The sequence below is a fragment of the Pinus tabuliformis genome, chromosome 6 (genome assembly GCF_031772625.1).
Source record: "Pinus tabuliformis cultivar Carrire ecotype Pingquan chromosome 6, CPIR1, whole genome shotgun sequence".
NCBI lineage: Eukaryota > Viridiplantae > Streptophyta > Pinopsida > Pinales > Pinaceae > Pinus > Pinus tabuliformis.
The window spans coordinates 647966039-647991267 of NC_142292.1; the positions used below are offsets into that span (position 1 = coordinate 647966039).

The 25229-nt window shown below is 38.4% G+C and overlaps 1 protein-coding gene across 4 annotated transcripts in view; it reads left to right on the plus strand.

Moving 5' to 3' along the window:
• LOC149260285 (FAD-binding protein) overlaps nt 1-25229 on the plus strand; it is a 375148-nt gene that overhangs the window by 185637 nt on the left and 164282 nt on the right. For all 4 annotated transcript variants that reach the window (XM_089420053.1, XM_089420065.1, XM_089420059.1 and 1 more), the window contains exon 5: nt 3354-3395. In XM_089420053.1, the coding sequence (XP_089276179.1) occupies nt 3354-3395 (42 nt within the window). The remainder of the gene's footprint in view (nt 1-3353; nt 3396-25229) is intronic.

Below are 25229 nucleotides of genomic sequence, written 5' to 3' on the forward strand. Positions count from 1 at the left end.
TTGGAGGGTCAGCATGTTCCAGATTTTCACCTCCAGCATGCCCTGTTATGCCACCTGGGTCACCTTTGTGTTCCTTGAAGCGAGCGTGCCAAGATGATTTGGGAAGCACACTACAATTGGGCTACTGGGCATTTCGGGGTCGAGAAAACGGTGGCAGTACTACATAAGTATTTCTATTGGCCGAATCTTCGACAGGATGTCGGGAAGTACATCATATCATGCATTGCCTGTGCCATTGCCAAACCGACCATCAAGAAGCAAGGCCTCTATACCCCGCTGCCTACCCCTAGTTGACCTTGGGAATCCATCTCCATGGATTACATGTCAGGCCTTCCTTCCACTAAGCATGGAAACGATTGTGTTTTTGTGGTCGTCGATAGGTTCTCGAAAATGGCCATTATGGCGGCCTACAAGAAGAATATCACAGCAGAAGCCATTGCTAAACTCTTCTTTGAACGAGTGTGGGTACACTTTGGGACCCCACAGTATATCATCTCAGATCGGGATAGCAGGTTCCTTAGTACATTTTGGTCTAGTCTCTGGTCGATGCTAGACACCAAACTCACTAAGTCCACAGCTTTCCATCCTCAAACTAATGGGCAGACAGAGGTTGTCAACAGGATGGTCATACACATTCTATGCATGTACAACTCAAAGCATCCACGCACATGGGATGAAAGCCTCCCCTATGTTCAACACAGCTACAACCGGGCTCTCCACAACTCAACTGGCCCTAACCCTTTTCAGGTGGGCTTGGGATTCCAACCACTATGTCCCATTGATGTGGCCATGCCATTTGCAGCTACTCACACAGATTCGGCTTATGTCTAGTTCGAAACGGATAAGGCAAACAACTTCATTGAGCACATCCAACATATTCGCTAGCAAGTCCATGACGTTCTGGAGAAGTCAAATGCCAGGTATAAGAAGCGACATGATCAACATTGGGTGCCACACAAGTTTCAGGTGGGCGACAGTCTGGTTGCATTTGCAAAAGGAACACCTTACCGGAGCCTATCGGAAACTCAGACCACTCCGATATGGTCCTTACACCGTTACCAAGGCTGTAGGAGACAATGCATTTGAGCTCAGCATTCCCCCATTCCTTGGCCTGCACCCAGTGTTCATTGTGGACCGTCTTCGGACATACTTTCCACCATTACTAGGCACATCCGACATTGCAGAACAACTTACACCCACAAAGTTGAATCTAGATTGCATGGAACAAGCTGCAACTGATCGGATCATGGACACACACATCAAGCACACTTGCCAGCAGAATATCCAACTGTATCGAGTTGTCAAAGCAGGCCAACTCCTTCATTAGGGCAAGTGGCTCACCAGGGACCAAGTTCAGCAGAAGTTTCCTCATCTCATGAAGGAACTCAACGCAATGGGGACCATTGCTTCCTAAGGGGGGAGGAATGATCCAGGTCGATATTGGTGGCCACCCGCCAAGTCCACTTGGACCCCCACCATTGTTTCTTTCAGCTGATTCAGTGTCCTTAATTGTAGCACAATTTACTATTTTTAGCAGTTTTTCGGGTCTTGAACTTACGGAGCCGTTTTGAGGCCCTAAACGACGTTTTTTGGGAAAACTGGGAGCAAAATGGGTCCATGGACCGATGTTGCTCGTCCCAAAGTTGTAGTTCTCGGATAGATCTTTCTAACAAGATATTATGCGCATCAAACAGAGATCGTATGCCAAAGTTACGACCCTGGGAAGTTGATGTACCAATTTACCCAAACGGGGCCCACAGTTTGGCATTTCATCTTCTAGGGTTAGGTTTTTGGATGTTTAGGGTTTTCCTTTGTTTCTCAAAAATAAATAGGCCTTCGAGCCTCATTATAACACAGTTCAGAGGCATGTAGCCGCCACATCTCTTCTCAGAAGTAAGCTACCATCGCCCTAGCTGGTTTATTTCCATTTCTATTCGTAAACATATTTCAGTATTTTACAGTAACGAAATGAAGTATTATTTCCACTGCATCTCTGTGTTTATGGTTATCTTTGTAATTTGTTGCGTCCCTGTTTAAATCCAGATCAAGCCCAAGTCAATGCTGGTCAAACAGAATAATACAAACTGGTCAACGCAGACAGAGAACTCTCCTTTGAATCCTTCGCATGTGTGGATGTATCTCTATGATTTGCAGATTGAATGATGGATGTGATGTGTGCCAAATGATCTCCAATGATGTTTTATTTATGTGAGTTAGGAGGTGGTTTTTCCTCGTGGGGCTGACTTGTCCATCATTAGGCTGATTTGGTCAAATGTTAAAATATGAATTTTTTCCATAATTTGCCAATGAAAATACTGACCATAGCTACACAATTTTTCAACACCCTTTGGTATGTCCTCTTTATGAGATTGCAGATCTAGTGAGCTTCTTCCTTTTATAAGTTATTTTATTTGACTCAAATTGCATATGTAGTCCTTTAGACCACTTGTCTATTTTTGACCTGATAATTGTAGAGGCTCCATGCCTTCAAAAGAGGCTTGGGTGCTAGTGAGAGAAAATATTCATTAATGATTTCTGTCAACTATGTTGTAGCCAAAACAAAGTTCTTTCTGGTCTGGATAAGAAATATTTTCTTATTTTATTCTCCTTGTTGACAAGAAGGCTATCCTTGTCATAGAATGCTACATGCTTGTGTAATTCATGAGGTGTGTTTTAGAACATATTTGCATCTAAACTACTGAAGTATAGAGTAAATTTGTTGCTATTGCTTTCATTTTTGAATGGATCCATATTGGTTATTGGGTATGTTGTAAAATGCATTCCTTGTCAGGTTCACTTGGAGGCTTTTATTTTGTATCAAAGAGTATGTAACTTCAAGTCTCCATGTAGCAGAACATTAAAAGAGATTCTGTAATTGGATTCCACTGCATTTTTCACTAGCTGCCTGAATGACAAGGCATACTGTATTAATTGTCTGGTTCAGGCACTGGTTTCTAGACCAGATTTGTGAACATTTTGTGAAGTTTCTTTTATGCTTTGCTCTGGGATGTCAGAAGCAGTTCGCTAGGATAATTTAGTGCAATCTAGTTGGAAATTCTGTCAGGTGTCATATTTTTACTTGATTAGTTTTAATTCCTCTTATTGAAATATAATTCAAAATTTGTTCACATTGTGATGTATTATAATTTATAATGAAGTATTATGACAAATGGTTCATTATTTTGACAAAATATTATGATTGCTTTTGTTCCTAATTTTACAAATGGAGATTGTTTGTTCTTTGTTTGAGCCAAAGTCGTAGGATATTGATTTGTGGTAGTTAATCTTAGACAAGGAATGGTTCTCAGGATATGGCTAATTTTGAGCTACACTGGTGGTTTTGCAATTAGAAGTAAACAACTTTCTTCAAGGGCTTAAGAAGCACGTGGAACAAGGTATGCAAATTGTTACTTTGTTGATTTAGAGTTTATTATGCTTCCTTTTGACATACTGGTTTTACATAATTTTGTCAATTGTCATATGATTTTCTGTTAGTTTTTTATTGTCTTGGCCAATTTTCTCACTTCTGTTTAAAAATTACGGTAGTATCACGTTCTTCTTGTCATTGGCTTACTATATAAAAAAAATGATTTTTTTTTTTGTGATCAATCAGCAAACAATGATAAGAATTTACAAATTATAAGATTGGAATGACTTTCAATGGGGAAGTAACTAAAAATAATGTAGTTTTAACTTTTAACTTGGGTAATACTCATGAGTCTTGCTGAGTCTTGGCTGGGGAAAGCTTGCCACTTGCTAGGGTCGTGGGATACTTGCCAGACTTGCCAAGACTCACCACAAACTTGCTGTCAAACTCACCATATATTTTGTTCATAGAATTTACTATATTTTAAGTTCTTTTATTATCTTTGTATTTGCAGTCTTTCTTTAGTTGCCAAGTCTTTGCCGAGTCCAAGTGTGACAAGTCACAACATTGAATGAAATATGTTTTGGGTGAAACATTTTCATATAGGAGACAAATAGGTTTCAGACTAGGATATTAGGAGATGTACCTTATCCTCACTCTTTGGGTTTGTTACCACACAAGTGGGTAACCCGAGGAGAAAATTTTTCTCCTATTTGATAAGTCTGCTAGCCAGTGCCCTATGGATGATCCACAAATAGCTATGCCTTAGAGCTCTCCACATGTGTCCGGTTAGTGCTTTCTTCCTCACCTAGCATTCTTCTTGAAGGAATGTCAGTCATATATTGCAAGGTACCCTAATAATTTCTATAATCATGTGCTTTCATTTAATGTTAAGGGCATTATGATATAAATCACAGGTTGAGTAGGATGATCAACCAATCTTGATTGTATCCATGTACCCACTCTTCAACTAGGAGGTTATCCCTTGCCCTTGGTCCAATGTGACCTTCCATGAGGCTTTTCTTTCTGATGCTCAGGTGGGGCACAAACAAAAGGTATTGATTGATATACCATGCCCAGGTTAATCCATACTTATCACTTTCCATCAGTTCCTTGTATCCACCTCCACTCTTTTGGTTGATTGTCATTTGTCACTGGTATTGGCACCCTCTATCCTCATCTTTGTGCAAGGGCTCGAAATTTTTTCCCTTAAGAGGTTGATGCAATTGAAAGAAAGATAAAAGCATATGTAAAATGCCAAAGATGGCTTGGACAATTAGAAGTGCATGGACAAAAGCTTAGTTTAAGCTCTGTGCCTCTCATTAGCCATTACCTAGGTCTTAGCATATTATGCTTTATCTAAATATAAGGCACTTATGAATATCCCATCCTCGATGAGCAATAAACTGCTACATCTTTAAGGGGTATTGTAAAGCATCAAGCAAGTTGGTTACCCAAGCTATGCAAGAAAGAAAAAGAAAATCATTAAAGAAAAGGCACATCAGAGGGGTGGTAAAAATAGGCTGAGGAAAGGGGTAACTTAGGTTCCAATGATTGCTCCCTCTTCTCATCATTGCAGCAATATGTTGGACCTCATTTAGTTGGTACCAAGGCAACGACATCTTCTTGAAAGTCTTTTCCATTCCATGTCCACCTTTATCACTTGCACTTATTGATTGATGTGTCTTTCTAGGAACTATCCTTCCCCTTGGGGTTGGAAGCACCTAGAGGGTTATTAAATAGCTATCCCAAACATGGGTGTGGTAACTTGTTTACAAGTTATCAACTGGAAAAAAGTTCGAACACAAGGCTTGTGGTGAAGTATTTTGGTGTCCGTAACATTTAATATGGTCCACTATACATTTATGGTTTCTCTAACTAGTGATGTTCTCACCTGATCATAATTGTTTGTCTCAGGTTGGTTCTCACAGATGCATTGGATATCCCTAGAGGGATGGATTAACGCTTCTATAGCACCTTGAAGAGGATGTCTAGCCTAACATGAGCGCACTTATGACCTTGCATCTACAATGTTGCCCCCCATGTAGATGAGCATTGGCCACTGAGGAGCCCTCACATGGAAGTATGGCACCTTCTACCTTTCTAAATATTGAAACACTGAGTAAAGAAGTCATGGCATTGACATGATTGATGAGGTACCCTATAGTACTCAAGATGTCCCTAGGCTAGGCTTGCACCTTCTTGATGGGTGTTGCCATATTCTAGAGCCTAGATGGTGATGATGATGATGTCTTAAGACAGTTTGGGAGGGACAACACATACCTTCTTGATGATGACATCATGCCCTAGGCTTACCACATCACCCATGGAAGCCCTAGAGTGATGATGTATGGTATTTTGATGAGAATGTATTGATTGAGGAGTTGTGGCTCAGAGATGCACCCTTTCACATGGATGAGATGTGTTGGAGTAAGGAGGATTCTTGTACCTTTCTTGGCACCATGCTTGATGGAGATGCTCACTTTAGAAGAATGATGCCATGTTGGAGAACTCCTTTTCCCACGTGTGTGGAGAAAAGGGCCTTTTACAGTATTTACTATTTTTTATCATTATGAAAAGCTATCTCTAGGTCGGCTTTTGACCTATCGACCTTGTTGAACACTTGAAGTCATGTTTAAGGGAATTTACTTGTAAATGAAGCCTAAATTGACTTGGTTACTGTCATATAAGTAGAGGGGAGTTGAATTAGAAGATTCATTGTCACACACATTCAACTTTCTCTTGTAAAGAGTGTGCACTAGTTCTTTCTTTCACTTGGGTTTAATGGCAAAGTAGGGTAGCGAATTTTCTTGGGGAGGATATGTTTTGCATGGAGAGACTTTCTTTGGATTGATGAAGTGATTCTTGAATGAATGGTTTAAGTTTAAATGCTATTTTTCTTCCATTTTGCATTAATTGCTGAAATTATGGTTTATTTTGTGCCATATTAAAAATTACAATGTCATTTATGAACTCTAATTTCTTATTATGCAAAATTTGTCATCAAGTATCCATCAAAGGAACTAGATTGCATCCTTTGACCTTAAATATCCTAAAACAGAAAGTTGCCAACGTTTGGAGGTGAAGTGAACTCTCTTTTCTCCCTCTTTGTCCAAGATCCTTAGCCTTTTAACTTCATCCTATTGACTCCATTGACCATCTGATCGAAGGCAGTAGTCTCTATGTGTTGATCAATTCATTTTTTTCATTTTATTTATTTTACGGTAAACTAGGGTCATGGTTTGGTTACATATGCATTTTATAGCTACATTGCATTTATATGGGATTGTCCTAAAGTTTGGTATCACAACTATTATGTTGAAAAGGCAACATCTATCATTTCATCATTTTCACCCCCATTTTTAGGGCTGATATCTAGGTCTTATTTGCTGTTTTTGCATTTTCAGTGCATCAAAAACATAATGTTGAGCTATACTTTGTTTGGCCCCTTTCAATAGTATTAAGCTCTTGTTGATGTTGAAAAGTGTAACTAGGTTTGGTTTTCATAGTGACATGTCTAATGATGATTTTATGTAATTGATGTAAAGAAGAAAAATAAAATTATTTTTATAATGTTTGAATCATGGGTTTCATGGTCAAAGAATTTTATTTTTTAGTTAAAGCTCCCATTTTGAGCTATTAGGATTGGTCACCAAGTCATAAAATTCATAGAGTCAATGTCAAAGTTTGAAGACCCATTTTTGGCATGTAATCCATTGTAAAAGAATTATTATTAGCCCTCCAAGACCTTGTCACAAGCTCTTCTTCACTAGGTTACTTGGGAGCGGGAGTGACATTTTCAGAAGCTCCCGATTCGGGAGCGAATTTTTATAATATATATATATATATATATATATTTTGATGCATATATGTCAACAAAAGCATGTAGAATGATGAATTAGATATAAAAAGCATAAAAACATAGATTGAACCATATAACATCATTCATCTAGAAGTTATAATCTTCATCAACCACGTTCACAAGTTAGTAACATACAACATATTGAGTCTCATTATTCATCAATCTTAAAGTTTCAAGCTTTCAAAATTCAATATATAACATTTATCGTCATTGATCACCAAAGTTGTCCTTGTAAGCTAAGTGTAACCATTACAACAAAGAATATCTAACATGAAATGAAATGTTATAAAATGAAATGAAATGAAACAACTTTCAACTTTCACGAAGCATCATATTCATAATTCATTTCCAGTGAGTTATAATTGCCAACTTCAAACTTCAAACTTAAATTCTCATGTATTGTTTACAAAAAATATCATAATAAATATGAAAGAGTCAATAGTTATAAAAACTAATAGAAACTAGAAAAGACAAGTAAATCTATTATCTATTGCTAATGCTTGGGCCTCTTGCCGCCACGAGAAATGTCTAATTTTTGAGTCTTGTTGGAAAATCATGATCTTTGTCATTAATATCACCCTCTAAGCATTAATATAAGATAGAAAAAACATAGCATGTCAAGTCAAGATTTTGTTTGAGTGATGGGTACATTTTTAGTAGGGTCATGATAGAGGAGTTCGACAACCAATGTCACTAACATCAAGGTACATAGAGGGATTGGTGCTCTTGATTAAATACGAGTTCCATACCCTAATACATGACAAAATCCAATTGAAACATTGCAATCCCCCAATCCTAAAATCCTGAAAAACTGATAAGTCTGCTGGATTTTAAATGAGATCTAAAATTCTACTTCCTCCATATGAAATCCAATGAGGTCGGAACTACTCTGAAACATCTTGAGTCATTTTATGGTAATGTTAAAAGTTTAAGTAAAAGGATGAAAATGAAGATTAAGGAGGGAGCACGCTCCAGGAGTGGGTTCGAGGGGGGGGGGGGGGGGGGGCGCTCCCCCGCAACCCTGCTTCTTCATGTCGGCCTAAAGGATGCTTCCAGATTGACAAGTTGGCTTACCTATATCTCAAGTCTGCTTATATTGATGGACGAAACACTATATATAGGGAGTTCGACCTCCATTTGAGAATAAGATTTTTGGACAAGCAATCTGAAGTTAGAAAGAAGTGTGAATCACATTAGAAGAGCCTCTCTCCAAGCATAGAAGGAAGGACTAGAAGACGAGTTGTTTTGGGCTGTTTTAGGGCTAATATTCATCACACTTGCGAAGAGGAGAATTATCTGCTGCAGGAGAAGCCAAATTATCTCAGTCATCCTAGGAGGCCAAATCAAGGAAGAAGATGTTGATTTGGGGTAGCATCGGATGTGCTCTAAGCCTCAAATTTTGCAGGGAGGCTTGGGTACAGGTATTCCAAAGAACCGACAAAGCGTTTTGGGACATTCCACCCAGAAGTGATCTTATTAAAATAATTAATATTTTTAATGGGGTGCCAAGTCTAAACTTAGGAAAATTAAAATATTAATGGGTATTAATCTAATCAAGGGTGAAACTTCTAGAAAAAGCCATGAATCGAGCCAAAACGATTTGAGCCTTTGATTAAGATGTAATCTAGGGTGTTGGTTGACCAACAAAAAGATATAAGAAGGGGCTTGAGGGTCATTTGGAAAACACACCAGACAGATACTCAGTTGCCCAAGAAAATCTATTTTCTCACTGGTCGAAGTTCGACAAGTGAAAATCAATTCAGAGGGAGTGTTGCAGGTGGATGAGAGATAGAGAGGGTTCATTATCAGTCAAGGAGACAAAGACGAAGACGCAGAGCAGTGGAAGGAACAACGTTGGGCAGATTGACACTGGGAGAGATAGCGTTGTCCTGAGTGATGCAGGCATTGCGCAGGCCAGTCCAGAGGCCAGAGAAAGTGACACTGGGCAAGCCAGAGAGGCGCAAAGGGTGGAGGAACCTCTCTCTTGTCTCAAATACTTGTTTAGAAACGTCTGTAAATATTTCTTAGAAAGCCTTATTCTATACTGCTGGGTGTAATTTGTACATGTTGATTTTTGTTGAAGAATAATAAAACCCTCATCTGCTTCACCGATTTTCCCGCATTGGGTTTTTCTGGGGACAATTGTCCAAAAATAACTGTCACGTTGTGTGTGTATATGTGCCAACATTTTACTTACATTTACTTTCTGCAATGTTTTAATAATGAAGGCTGCAGTAGAATATGTTTCGATATTTGCCGTAAGAATACAGTAGATAACTTATCTCTTGAGTAATAAGTAGAAGAAATCATATTAATCACTACAATAGGATTTCTATTTTAGAATTTTTCACATGGTATCAGAGCTACAGGGAAGCAGAAGAGAGAAGCTGGAGGATCCAATGCTAGAAAAGAAGGGAATTCGAAATTCGTGCAAGGGCAGAAATTCAAATCTCCTAGAGGATTGCGCAGTTCAAACCAAGGAGATTGGATTTCGTGGGAAAACTCTCTTTGAGTGAGTCGACAGAGAGGTAAGTCTTTTCCAATCGAAATTTATCGGTCGTAGTGCACCAGAAGATTCAAAAAGGAGGATAATTCTAGGTGGGATGCAATTTTTCCTACAGCAGCTGCTGGGATAGGTTAGCGTCAGAAATTGGCACAATATGGATACTCAAAGTGTCTTAGATTTATCTATCATATTAGATAAAGAATTTGCATGTCTAGCTAATTTAACATCAGGCGGATGTTTGGTACATGGATAGCGGGGCTTCAACTCATATGACTGGAGTACGAGAACATTTCTTGAGCTATCAAGAAGAATAGATGGACTTCCAAAAACTATGGGAAACAGAACAAAATGTACTCCAGTAGGGAGAGGCACCATAGATTTTCAAACAAAAACAGGGACCAACCTCTGAGCCAACAATGTTTTGCATGTGCCAGGATTATGAATGAATCTAATTTCAGTGTCCTAGTTACAGGACAAGGGATATGATGTATACTTCATCGAGAAGAGAGTATACGTTAAGCATCCAGGCTGGAAGAAGAAAAAGCAAATTGGGGTTTGAAGCAACAAGTTGTATAGGTTGTAGCCTAAGTCACCGGATTCGTCCTAAACCCCCTACGAATCCCGAATCTAGCGAATCCGACACGATTCGGTCCGGATTCGTGTCCAAATCATATGACACGTCGTGTCCTTTTCCGACACGTCGAATCCGAGGTCGTGTCACGATTTTCAAAAGCGTGTCGCGATTTTGGGAAACGTGTCCTGTTCATGGTAATGTTAAATTCTTAAGGTAAAAGTGACATTCTCCTTAATCTTCATTTTCATCCTTTTACTTAAATTTTTAACATTACCATGAAATGACTCAGGATGTTTGAGAGTGGTTCTGACCTCATTAGATTTCATATGCAGAAAGTAGAATTTTAGATTTCATTCAAAATCCAGCAGACTTATCAGTTTTTTAGGATTTTAGGATTGGGAGATTGCAATGTTTCCATTGAATTTTGTCATGTATTAGGGTATGGAACTAGTATTTAATCAAGAGCACCAATCCCTCTATGTACTTTGATGTTAGTGACATTGGTTGTCGAACTCCTGTATCATGACCCTCCTAAAAATGTACGCATCACTCAAACAAAATCTTGACTTGACATGTTATGCGTGTTCTATCTTATGTTAATGCTTAAAGGGTGATATTGATGACAAAGATCCCTATACAGATACAGAGGTAATGACAAAGATACCTCTGGATATTAATGCGTAGAGGGTGATATTAATGACAAAGATCCTGATTTTCCAACAAGACTAAAAAATTAGACATTTCTCGTGGTGGCAAGAGGGCCAAGCATAAGAAATAGATAATAGTTTGACATGTATTTGAATTTTGTATGTACTATGCATGCTAATAGCTATAGATGAAGATCTATGTTTGAAATCAATAAATTTGTATCATTAATTAAAAGTTGTGTAAGAAATATGATAATATCTAATTTTTAATATATATATATATATATATATATATATATCTTAAATAAATAAATAAATAAATAGATATATATATATATATATATATTTTAATAAAATAATATATAACGTGTCCTGTTCCGGGGGGTCAGCGTGTCCGAATCTGACACCACGAATCTCGAATCCTACGTGTCCCAAATCCCCGTGTCAGGTGACTTAGGTTGTAGCTCGAGTCGCCAATGGCACTGATAAGCAACAACTATAATGGTGAGAAGGAGCGAAATGGATTATGGCAAAGGCGAATGGGGCACTTACACCATGTAGCACTGAGGATGCTCCGAGAGACTGTTACAGGGGTACCAGTCCTAAGTAGTGAACATGATGACTTATACAAACGATGTGTGCTAGGAAAGTATGCTAAAACAACTTTTTCCAGAAGTAACAATAGAGCAAAGGATGTATTTGGATTAATACAGTCAGATATCTGCGGTCCTATGTCCACAAGGGCTCTTAGTGGTGGCGAATACTTCATCAATTTTATCGATGATCACTCCAGAAAAACTTGGATTTATTTCTTAAAGACCAAGGATGAGGTCTTTGATCGTTTTCGAGAATTTAAGGCTCTTGTTGAAAATATGACAGGGAAAAAGATAAAGGTATTGCATTTAGATAATGGTGGAGAATATACAGACAAAGATTTCACAGATTTCTGCACAAAGGAGGGCATCAAAAGAGAGTGGACAACTCCATATAATCCGGAGCAGAATGGAGTGGCAGAGCGGAAGAACCGAACTATTGTTGGGGTAGCCAAAGCCATGTTGTATGATTAGGATGTGCCTAAGTATCTATGCGCAGAAGCTTGTAACACGACAATATATATTCGGAATAGAACTCTTGATAGAGCATTGGGGAAGAGAATGCCCGAAGGAGTATTCTAAGGGAAGAAGCCAAAAGTCAGTCATCTCAGAATATTCAGAAGCGTGGCTTATTATCACATGCGAGACGAGAAGCGCAACAAACTGGATCAGACGGCAGAGAAGGGGTACCTTGTAGGATATAATGAGACCTCAATTACATACATAATCTACATTCTAGGCAACAGGAAGATTGTATTAAGACGGGATGCAAAGTTCATGGAAGATAGAGCTTTCAGGAAATCTCATGAAATGCCTGCAGAAGACCAGTCAGGAGATGTTCCGTTAGTCCAAGAGCAGCAGGGGCAGCAAGAAGGACAGGCAGGAGAGCATACACTTGCGTCAAGTATAGTGACCAGTACCAGTATTTCCTCAGAGGAAGGAAATGTAGATGCTTCTCAATGGACAGAACAACAAGATCAGGAGGAAGAATTGGTTGAGCCTCCCACCACCAGTGGTAGAACGAGCAAAGAGGTGTGGCAAACACTGAGGGAAACAAAGGAGTTTATTGGAACTCCTAGAGTTGAGAAGAGGTCGCGTAGACAACCAGATAGATACCAAGCATTGGTAGCTCAAGTTGGAGAACCCTCTAGCTTTCAAGAAGCTGTTCAACACCAAGTATGGGTGGATGCCATGGTGGAAGAGTACAACTCCATCATGACGAATGATGTCTAGGAAGTAGTACCTAGACCAGAAAATAGATTAGTTGTACGATCATGATGGATCTACAAGATCAAGTATGCTGCAGATGACGACATAGAGAAGTACAAGGCACGGTTCATAGCAAAGGGGTATGCTCAGAAAGAAGGGATAGACTATGAAGAGACCTTCGCCGCAGTTGCTTGTTACACTTCTATCAGATCTGTTCTATCCCTAGCAACTCAAATGGGATGGGAGATTCACCAGATGGACGTTGTTGTCGCGCGGATTGACACGACAACGCTCAGACCGGGGGCTGTCACTCTGATCCCCGATCCCTCCGTTTAAGCCTGTCTCCCGCGGCTAAGGGGGGTAGTCCCTGTGAGATGATGAGACCAACTGTCGATCAGTTGGTTGGGAGACACGAGACACGATCAAGATAAGCACTAAAATGATTTGATCAATTGAGCAGACCAGTGCCTTAAAAGATTTGTTATTAAAATGATTACTTGTTAAATGATATAAAAATATGGACCATGAACAGCAATCATCTATCATTAGCTAAATCACAATGCTCTTAGAATGACCAAAACGATATCCAGCAATTGAAAAAAAAAATGAAATACTTTAAACCATTAACCAGATATCAATTTCGCATCTCGACTTGAAAATTTTAGATCTCAGCATGAAAGATGATAAATCCCGAAAAAGACTGGATCTGACGAAGAAAATTTTCCAATTTTTTTTTTTTTTTTTTTTTTTTTTTTTAATGAAAATTTTTAAAACTAAACTAAACTAAAATTTAAATTAAAATTAAAAATCTAACAAAGACATTTTTTTTTTTTTTTTTTTTGATTTTTTTTTTATAACAAAATTTAAAACTATTTTAAAATCTAAATAAAACCAAACTTAAAGTCAAAACCTAACTATAAAAATTAAAACTAAGCCTAAAGCATAAAAGAATTTTTATTTTTCATATTTTCCCAAAAAAAAAGAAAAGAAACATTATATTAAAATCTAAAATATGAATTAAAACTAAAACTATGAGATAAGCAAAATTATGATCTATTTTAAATATAAGTCACAACTATTAAATTTTTTTTAAATCTAAAGAAAAAAAAAAAGTCGGAACTATAGTTAAACTCTAATCATGAAGAACTAATGAAACGTAAAACAAAATTGGGTGAGCACAATACGATGGCATAACTGGACGCTTCTCAATGGCGATAGAAGGTTACGGCGGCCAGTATCAAATATGAAACAATGCGAACTTACCTGGAGCTTGTTACCTGCTGCTGCCCGAGGATTGGAGATCAACGTATAATACCTTGACCCTCAGCTGCTCCGTCGTTGAAATATGGACACGATGCTGGGTTCTGGAATTTCGATGAAGCCCTTGACTGATACCGTTGTGACTTACTGCTGAAAACAATAGATCCGCTCTGCCAAACACGTATCTGCGTCCTCTGGCCTTGAATGAAACCACAATGAATGTAACCCTTCGATTTGCTACAAGCACACCAGATTTGCGTTTATCGTTTGCAGGTGTAGCGGGCAAGAGGGAGATACGACGGCGGCCCAGAAGCGTGCAACAACCTCAGTTGATGGTGATAGTCACGAAATAAAAGCCTGAGCACTGCATTGAAAGATTTTGTTTCACTGAAAGATTTTGATTCGCTGGCGTTAAACCTAAATCGAATCCACGCAAGTGTGCTTTGTCTGTCTGTACGCAGGTCAGCCGGGAGCAATTCTGCGTTGAGGGATTTCGATCTGAATCGGATGATGGATTACGTCGAAGGCTGCCCCCAAAAAAAAAACTGTGTCTTTACATTTAACCTCGTGCCAGTTTTTTGACGCCTGAAACTTCCAGTGACCGGATAGTGATAATAAACGTGTGGGTATGGCATGCAATCGAAATAGATGCGGGTAAATTTTGGAGAAACGAGGTCGCCAAATTTGCTGCTTAGGTGAACGATAGGCCCTGCACCTATTGCGTGGAAACTGAAGGTGTCGGGATTTCACAAATAAATATTTCAGAACAGCATTTGGAGACAGCACTGGGTATCGTAGCCAAAAACGATCTGCAAACAAAAAATAAATTTGTCCCTGTAACAGATTGAAATAATACTGAGGAACGGTCAGAAGATTTATTAAACCCTTGAAATTCTCAAAGTAAACCATGCACTCTGTATCCTGCTGAAGCAAAAAAGGCAAACCCCTGATAAAAACTGTACAAAAATTTGAAACCCTAGATCAGAAAAATTTCGAAACCCTAAGACAGCCTACTTAACGTACAGATTTGGCCCCTACACAGCCAGATTTAACAATAAGAGCAGAAATATTTTCAGGAAACAATTTAAATGTAAAATGCTTCGGAAGACCCTGCATGCATTCATAAAAAAAGAAAAAAAATTTGAATGATAAGCCCGGGATCAAGAACTGGCTGGGCTCTTTCAGAAAACACAACCCGGGAGTTGGCTAGTTCAGCCGAGAACTTCCCCTAACGCCCGGTAATCTGAAAAAAGGATTTCCTGCACAGCTTAAAATCAACCATCAACGTAGAAGGAGAAAACAATAGTGAAACCTTGATCAAATGGAGATACCTGCCAATATATTTCAGAATCTAAACTATCATTCAAACCCCAAAGATCAGACAAGATACCTGTGCCTAGATCAATCTTCTTTAAGCTATCATCAATGGCTGAAAATGAAATTATGCAGAAAAATAGAACAATCTTACAGTATTTTCAGAAGAGTAACACCAACAAGATTTTTAACACCAAAGTCTTCTTTATTGCACAAAAAAATGAACTACAAGAGAGCTTCTTCAGCCTTAGACTCACAGATCAGATTGCTATCTGAAAATGACTCCTAGCACCCTACTTAAAGGAAATGCCTCCAACGGCTAGTACGAGTGATCCATGCAGAAATGATCTCGACCGTTGATGAGGATCAAGACATCTCTTGATCTCATCCGTCGATTTATTCACTTAAAATATTATTATTTATTATTAGGGTTTTTTGCTTTATTTTTTAATTTTTTTTTATTTTTTATTTATTTCATTTTTTTAATTTTTACTTATTTTATTATTTTATTATTTTTATTCATTTTTTAATTTTTTTAATTCATTTTAAAATGGATCATCGAACTAAGCCTTCGGAAAACATCACCTAAGACCTAGGACTTAGGACTCATGAGGGGATTTAAAACATTTTTAACCCTCAAGACACATTTCATGATGACTTTTACAATTTACATCTCAAGGGAACAAACCCACTTAATACAGACCCTCACAAATCACCCAGTTCTGCGACACAACTATAATCTAGCAGATCAACACACTAGGATTCTCCTAAAGTTCTAATGACAAAATCAATCCCGGCTTTGGGGTCAGGTTTGAAGGAAAACTCTGCCGATCCGTGGATCGGTGAGACGAAAAACCTTCCGGGACGTAGATTATCATCAGAAAGTTAGGTCCACCTAGGCAAATTACATACATGACTCATGTCTGCTAAGATTATTTACAATCAATACATGCAGACTGGGTTTACAATCAAAAAGATCAAGTTGCTGATGATGGCAGGATGCCACGGACATGCTGATCAGGTGCTGCCCCTTTTTGCAAAGAAAAGGGGGGTGTACTGCATGGGTAGTTGACCAGTAGTGGTCAACATCTGGCTCTACTTGGGGACACGTTGCTGCACTGTAGGAATGTGAGAATCCAGAATCTGCACCCATACAACACACAGATAAAAATAAGTCGCGTCCATTCCAAAATCACCATATACATTAAGCACATGAAAGATAAAAGCTCTTCATTTATTAACTATCTAAAGTAGAAACAAAAATGCGGAAAAAACAAGGAGTAGGGTTAGAAATACGATACAAAAAATGCCCCATGGCATCAGATGTGTTCAATATAGTGCATACTGAGCATTTGCCTGCTTTCAGGCAAATCTGTCGGCTGCTTGTCGGATGTACCATGTCCAATTTTGCATATGGTAGGACTTTTTCCTATCCGAAAATCAAGCTGCTCACGGCCGTCTGATGCATCAAATCTTCGTCTTATCTTCTTTCTCTTGCGCTTTTTCTTTCTGGCTGGTTGAATTACTGATGACCTGGTACTTTCTGTTTCAAAGCTATCAGATGAAGTATGTAAGATATGCATGCTATGTCTTTCTTCATCTTGCATCTGATCTTTATCATTCTTAAGTCTGTCTGGATCACCCTCAATCAACCATCTTTCAATCGAATCAATAACCTCCTCATAATAAGATGGAGCTTGTTGCAGCACATGAGAAGGCTCCTGATCTGTTGATGTTTGCTGGTTTCTCTTATCCTCTGCCAATTGCTGAAACCTTTGAACCTGTATTCTAATGGCATCCATCTGACTAGAGTGTTCAGCCTTTATAGCATTGATTTGTCTGGCATGGTGTTCTTGCATATCTTTTATTACTTTAACATTCTTTTCCTTTATGTCCATCAAGCAATGCTGCATAAAATTTATTTCTTCTTTATGGTTCGCTTGCATGTCAGCCACTTGATTATTATGATTGAACGTCATGATGGTCATTTCCTCATCCATGGTTAATAGCTTGTTTTGCATAGAGTCAATTTCCCTATCATGATCAGCTTTCATGGTCACCATATTTTCCTCTAAGACTGACAACCTGCTTTGCATGATTCTAATTTCTGTTTCATGATTAGTCTTCATGGCCTCAATTTCTTTAGCATGGTGACTTTGCGTGACCTCAATCTCCCTATTACGTTTTTCCAGGTGGGTGCATAAGGTTTTCACATCATTGACATAATTAGTTTGGTTGATTTCCATATTTCTCACTAGCATCATTAGATCTCGTATAATTTGCTTTTGTTCTTCCTTTTCATCGTCATTTGTCCCTGATTTTTCACTATCATGAACTTGATCTGCAGTATTTTCGGTGGATGACACATTTTGACATGAAGAATCGTCCTGGGATCTTTCAGCTGGACCTCTTATCAAATTACTTTCATTCTGTTGCACAATTTTAGAGGTAGAAGGCAAGCTGTTCGGATAACCATATCTATTTTCAAAAGCATTGATAATGTCTTTCAAAGAAGTGAAAGATTCCTTAGGAAAACTGTTAAACCAATTCAAAGCATCATCTTCTAAAGAAAGGACAAATAGACGCATTTTGATATCGCCATGATTAAACTGAGGGGGTCTGCAATATATGATCATGATGCGAATAAACAAGTCAATATGCCTTTTAGCAGCGATTGGATCACCATCTGAAAAAATAGGTAATTCAGGAAGGGCCTCCTCCGGAAAATCATGGAGACGGTGAGTAAAACGACATGGTTTACATGAATAATCCATGATGAATAATAAGGGATGATAGAACTAGATCTTTGCTCAAGAAAATCAAAAGATGAAAGAAGTGGAGTCGCCACTTGAACAATAAATCTGATTCTAAGCAATCAATAAACAGATATGCGGTAGGCTTCTTGTTTGGGAAGAATGAGAAAGTGGAGTCGCCACCCAAACAAGAAACAAACCGAAGAGAGGCTACTGATATGTGATGAAAAGATGCCAAAATATTGAATCTTCCAGCTCAAATGAGATAAGACGATGAGAAGTTGAATGTCGATGAAACCCCAAGAACAGAAAAACTCTGTCCCCGGCAACAACGCCAAAAAATGTTGGCGTTGCCGGGCCAGATGAAGAGATAAGAAATAAGAAAAAAGATTTGTCGTTTGAAACACCGAGAAAAAGTGTCCCCGGCAACGGCGCCAAAAAATGTTGTCGCGCGGATTGACACGACAACGCTCAAACCGGGGGCTGTCACTCTGATCCCCGATCCCTCCGTTTAAGCCTGTCTCCTGCGGCTAAGGGGGGTAGTCCCTGTGAGATGATGAGACCAACTGTCGATCAGTTGGTTGGGAGACACGAGACACGATCAAGATAAGCACTAAAATGATTTGATCAATTGAGCAGACTAGTGCCTTAAAAGATTTGTTATTAAAATGATTACTTGTTAAATGATATAAAAATATGGACCATGAACAACAATCATCTATCATTAGCTAAATCACAATGCTCTTAGAATGACCAAAACGATATCCAGCAATTGAAAAAAAAAATGAAATACTTTAAACCATTAACCAGATATCAATTTCGCATCTCGACTTGAAAATTTTAGATCTCAGCATGAAAAATGATAAATCCCGAAAAAGACTGGATCTGACGAAGAAAGTTTTCCAAATTTTTTTTTTTTTTTTTAATGAAAATTTTTAAAACTAAACTAAACTAAAATTCAAATTAAAATTAAAAATCTAACAAAGACATTTTTTTTTTTTTTTTTTGATTTTTTTTTTATAACAAAATTTAAAACTATTTTAAAATCTAAATAAAACCAAACTTAAAGTCAAAACCTAACTATAAAAATTAAAACTAAGCCTAAAGCATAAAAGAATTTTTATTTTTCATATTTTCCCAAAAAAAAGAAAAGAAACATTATATTAAAATCTAAAATATGAATTAAAACTAAAACTATGAGATAAGCAAAATTATGATCTATTTTAAATATAAGTCACAACTATTAAAAAAAATTTTAAATCTAAAGAAAAAAAAAGAAAGTCGGAACTATAGTTAAACTCTAATCATGAAGAACTAATGAAACGTAAAACAAAATTGGGTGAGCACAATACGATGGCATAACTGGACGCTTCTCAATGGCGATAGAAGGTTACGGCGGCCAGTATCAAATATGAAACAATGCGAACTTACCTGGAGCTTGTTACCTGCTGCTGCCCGAGGATTGGAGATCAGCGTATAATACCTTGACCCTCAGCTGCTCCGTCGTTGAAATATGGACACGATGCTGGGTTCTGGAATTTCGATGAAGCCCTTGACTGATACCGTTGTGACTTACTGCTGAAAACAACAGATCCGCTCTGCCAAACACGTATCTGCGTCCTCTGGCCTTGAATGAAACCACAATGAATGTAACCCTTCGATTTGCTACAAGCACACCAGATTTGCGTTTATCGTTTGCAGGTGTAGCGGGCAAGAGGGGAATACGACGGCGGCCCAGAAGCGTGCAGCAACCTCGGTCGATGGTGATAGTCACGAAATGAAAACCTGAGCACTGCGCTGAAAGACTTTGATTTGCTGGCGTTAAACCTAAATCGAATCCACGCAAGTGTGCTTTGTCTGTCTGTACGCAGGTCAGCCGGGAGCAATTCTGCGTTGAGGGATTTCGATCTGAATCGGATGATGGATTACGTCGAAGGCTGCCCCCCAAAAAAAAACTGCGTCTCTTACATTAACCTCGTGCCAGTTTTTTGACGCCTGAAACTTCCAGTGACCGGATAGTGATAATAAACGCGTGGGTATGGCATGCAATCGAAATAGATGCGGGTAAATTTTGGAGAAACGAGGTCGCCAAATTTGCTGCTTAGGTGAACGATAGGCCCTGCACTTATTGCGTGGAAACTGAAGGTGTCGGGATTTCACAAATAAATATTTCAGAACAGCATTTGGAGACAGCACTGGGTATCGTAGCCAAAAATGATCTGCAAACAAAAAATAAATTTGTCCCTGTAACAGATTGAAATAATACTGAGGAATGGTCAGAAGATTTATTAAACCCTTGAAATTCTCAAAGTAAAACATGCACTCTGTATCCTGCTGAAGCAAAAAAGGCAAACCCCTGATAAAAACTGTACAAAAATTTGAAACCCTAGATCAGAAAAATTTCGAAACCCTAAGACAGCGTACTTAACGTACAGATTTGGCCCCTACACAGCCAGATTTAACAATAAGAGCAGAAATATTTTCAGGAAACAATTTAAATGTAAAATGCTTCGGAAGACCCTGCATGCATTCATAAAAAAAGAAAAAAAATTCGAATGATAAGCCCGGGATCAAGAACTGGCTGGGCTCTTTCAGAAAACACAACCCGGGAGTTGGCTGGTTCAGCCGAGAACTTCCCCTAACGCCCGGTAATCTGAAAAAAGGATTTCATGCACAGCTTAAAATCAACCATCAACGTAGAAGGAGAAAACAATAGTGAAACCCTGATCAAATGGAGATACCTGCCAATATATTTCAGAATCTAAACTATCATTCAAACCCCAAAGATCAGACAAGATACCTGTGCCTAGATCAATCTTCTTTAAGCTATCATCAATGGCTGAAAATGAAATTATGCAGAAAAATAGAACAATCTTACAGTATTTTCAGAAGAGTAACACCAACAAGATTTTTAACCCCAAAGTCTTTTTTATTGCACAAAAAAATGAACTACAAGAGAGCTTCTTCAGCCTTAGACTCACAGATCAGAATGCTATCTGAAAATGACTCCTAGCACCCTACTTAAAGGAAATGCCTCCAACGGTTAGTTCGAGTGATCCATGCAGAAATGATCTCGACCGTTGATGAGGATCAAGACATCTCTTGATCTCATCCGTCGATTTATTCACTTAAAATATTATTATTTTATTAGTTAGGGTTTTTTGCTTTATTTTTTAATTTTTTATTATTTTTTATTTATTTCATTTTTTTAATTTTTACTTATTTTATTCATTTTTATTCATTTTTTAATTTTTTTAATTCATTTTAAAATGGATCATCGAACTAAGCCTTCGGAAAACATCACCTAGGACCTAGGACTTAGGACTCATGAGGGGATTTAAAACATTTTCAACCCTCAAGACACATTTCATGATGACTTTTACAATTTACATCTCAAGGGAACAAACCCACTTAATACAGACCCTCACAAATCACCCAGTTCCGCGACACAACTATAATCTAGCAGATCAACACACTAGGATTCTCCTAAAGTTCTAATGACAAAATCAATCCCGGCTTTGGGGTCAGGTTTGAAGGAAAACTCTGCCGATCCGTGGATCGGTGAGACGAAAAACCTTCCGGGACGTAGATTATCATCAGAAAGTTAGTTCCACCTAGGCAAATTACATACATGACTCATGTCTGCTAAGATTATTTACAATCAATACATGCAGACTGGGTTTACAATCAAAAAGATCAAGTTGCTGATGATGGCAGGATGGCACGGACATGCTGATCAGGTGCTGCCCCTTTTTGCAAAGAAAAGGGGGGTGTACTGCATGGGTAGTTGACTAGTAGTGGTCAACAGACGTCAAGACAACATTCTTGAATGGAGTGATAGAAGAAGAGGTGTATATAGAACAACTCGAAGGCTTCGAGACTCATGAGAAGAAGTCTCATTTGTGCAGGTTAAAGAAAGCCCTGTATGGGCTCAAGCAGGCACCTAGAGCATGGTATGGTCGAATTGATAGTTACTTGCAACAGTTGGGATTTGTTAAGAGTGATGTTGATCCTAATCTCTACTATTTACTGATAGAGAATGAACCACTTATTCTGGTACTATATGTAAATGACCCGTTCCTAACTGGATCATTTAGGCTCATCCAGGGCTGCAAGAAGAATCTTGAAGTCGAATTCGAAATGAAGGACTTGGGTTTGATGCATTATTTCTGGGGTTGGAAGTTTGGTGGAAGAATGGGGAGATCTTCCTTGGACAAGGGAGTTATGCTACAGATATTCTGAAGAGATTCAAAATGCAGTTTTTCCGAACCATGGCTACTCCCATGATCACCAACTGGAATAAAATAGATGCATTATAGGATAAAGAAGTAGATCCCACCTTGTACAGACAACTCATTGGGTCACTTATGTATCTAGTCAACACTAGGCCAGACATTTGTTTTGCTGTCAACACTCTTAATTAGTTCATGGTGGAATAAAAAAGGGTGCATTGGGCAGCAGCAAGACGCATACTTAGGTATGTACATGGAACAGTCGGATATGGGTTAAAGTACTCTAGAAGGGGATATCAGCTTGAATGGGTTCACCAATGCAGATTGGGCAGGTAATTCAGTGGACCGAAAAAGTACCTCAAGGTACTGCTTCAATGTTGGATTAGGGATGATATCTTGGTGCAACAAGAAGCAGAAATCGATAGCACTAAGTTCAAAAGAAGCAGAATATATGGAAGCCAGAACAACTACGTGCAAAGCCATATGGCTCAGAAAATTGTTTGTGAGCCTATTCAGAAAAAGGATGGAGGCGACCAAGGTTTACTGCGATAATCAGAGTTGCATCAAACTCTTTGAGAATCCAGTATTTCATGATCGATCGAAACATATAGATATTCGTTGTCACTTTATCAGAGACTGTGTTCAGCGTGGGGTAGTACAGCTACAATATGTTCCCACAGGAGAGCAGGTGGTTGATATACTCACAACGGCTCTCAAAAGAGCTAAGTTTACTCAGTTCAGAGAGCAGTTGGGTATGGTTGAAAATTTGTTTCAATAGCAGCAACAGGTTGTAGTGCAGAGATGGTTGGCAGTGGTAGTGCCAACAGCAGCACAGACGTAGCGATTCAGAGGGAACTGTAGTACAAATGGAGTATTGACAGTGGCAGTGTCGAAGGCAACACTACAATAGCAACATCAAAGCAATAGTTGGTGGACAGCATATCAGACATCAACAACGCAAAGGACTATGCTTCAGAGTCAGAGCAATATGCATAAGCAATGTATTGCTAGAGCACATTCCTTGCTAAGATGGAGTGTTGATTTGGGATAGCATCAAATGTGCTCTAAGCCTCAAGTTTTGCAGGGAGGCTTGGGCACAAGTATTCCAAAGAACCTAGAAAGTGCTTTGGGAAATTCCACCCCGAAGTGATTTTATTCAATGTTTTAAAAACTGGAACCAGTGACTAGACTGGTCCACCTAATGAACTGGGTTTCGAACCAAACCTGTCGAACCGGGACTGGTCAGGACTAAATGAACCGGTTTTTAAAAAATACATTAAAAAATTATTTTTAATGAAATAAAACTATTTTTAAGATTTAAAACCATGATTCCAAGCCAATAGAAACAAAATATGCAAGGTTTGCTCATCTATATACCATGTAAAGGTGAATATATCAAAATGGTATCAAGTGCAATACATATCCGCAACAAAATACATAATCAATGAGGCTCTAAATGGCCTCTAGAGTCCAAAAACAATGCTCTAAGCTATGGGGTCACTGACCTACTACAAGTCTACATATCAGTGATCAACATGATCACTCCTCATCATGATCAAACTCATCACCACTACTAGACAAGAGATCATCAACATGAGCTACATAAATCATATGGCTCAGAGTTTAAGGACTCCTAAAACTCCTCGACAACTTTAGTAGTAGTAGCAAAAATAGACATCAAAACTAGAAATCACTGATCAACATGGTCACTCATGAAACTCATCATTGATTCAACGCTACTTGAAATACATAAACATCATCAACAAGAGATACATAAACATCATCTAGCTCAAAGCCTTTAGACTTGGATTGCTCAACCTTATAAGATGATAGAAATTGAAAAGGTTTAACATGCCTAACCAATGATTTTGGTTGGAGTGAAGGGTTCATCTCCTCAACCTTATAATGTGGTAGAAAAAGATTTGCATGCCTAACCAGTTGTTTTCCTTTGAGTGAAGAGTGCATTCTTGTTAAGGACATGGTAGAGGAGTTCAACAATCAATACCACCAACATCAAAAAAGTTCAACAATCAATGCCACCAACATCAAGGTTCTTAAAGGGCTTCATTCTCTTGATCAAATGCCAATCTCATACTCTCACACATGATAGAATCAAATGGAAACATTGCAAACCCCCAAACTATGAAATCCTGAAAACCATTAAGTCTGCTGAATTTTGAGTGAAATCTGAAATTCTAGTTTCTACATATGAAATCCAATGAGGTTAAAACCACTCTCAAACATCCTGAGTCATTTCATGGTAATGTTAAAAATTTAAGTAAAAGGATGAAAATGAAAAAGTGACATTTCCTTTAATTTTCATTTTCATCCTTTTACTTTAAGAATTTAACATTACCATTAAATGCCAACATTGCTAGGGTTGAGATGTGTTAGGAAAATGAGAGGGTAGGCATTTTTTCTTGGAGGGACTATATTTGGAGGAAAACAACCCCAAATGTCCCTCAAAATAGCTTCAAAACTCAAAAAATGCATTCTGTGGGGTTTATGGTTGCCCTGGCAATAAACCGACCGGTTTGACCATAAACTGGCCGATTCCATGCTAAACCGGCCGGTTATGACCGTTTTTTCTAATTTTTTGGCCAAGGGAGGGGTCAAATCGGGTTTTTTTGCCAGTTTGACTCGGTGGGCTACTGAACTGCCTTGTTTGACTGGTTACCGGTTCAAACCTACCGGTTTTTTAAACACTGATTTTATTAAAATAATTAATATTTTTAATGGGGTTCGTAAGTCTAAACTTAGGAAAATTAAAATATTAATGGGTATTAATCTAATCACGGGTGAAATTCTAGAAAAAGCCACGGATCAAGCCAAAACAATCTAAGCCTTTGATTAAGATGTAATCTAGGCCGTTGGTTGCCCAACAGGAAGATATAAGAAGGGGCTTGAGGGTC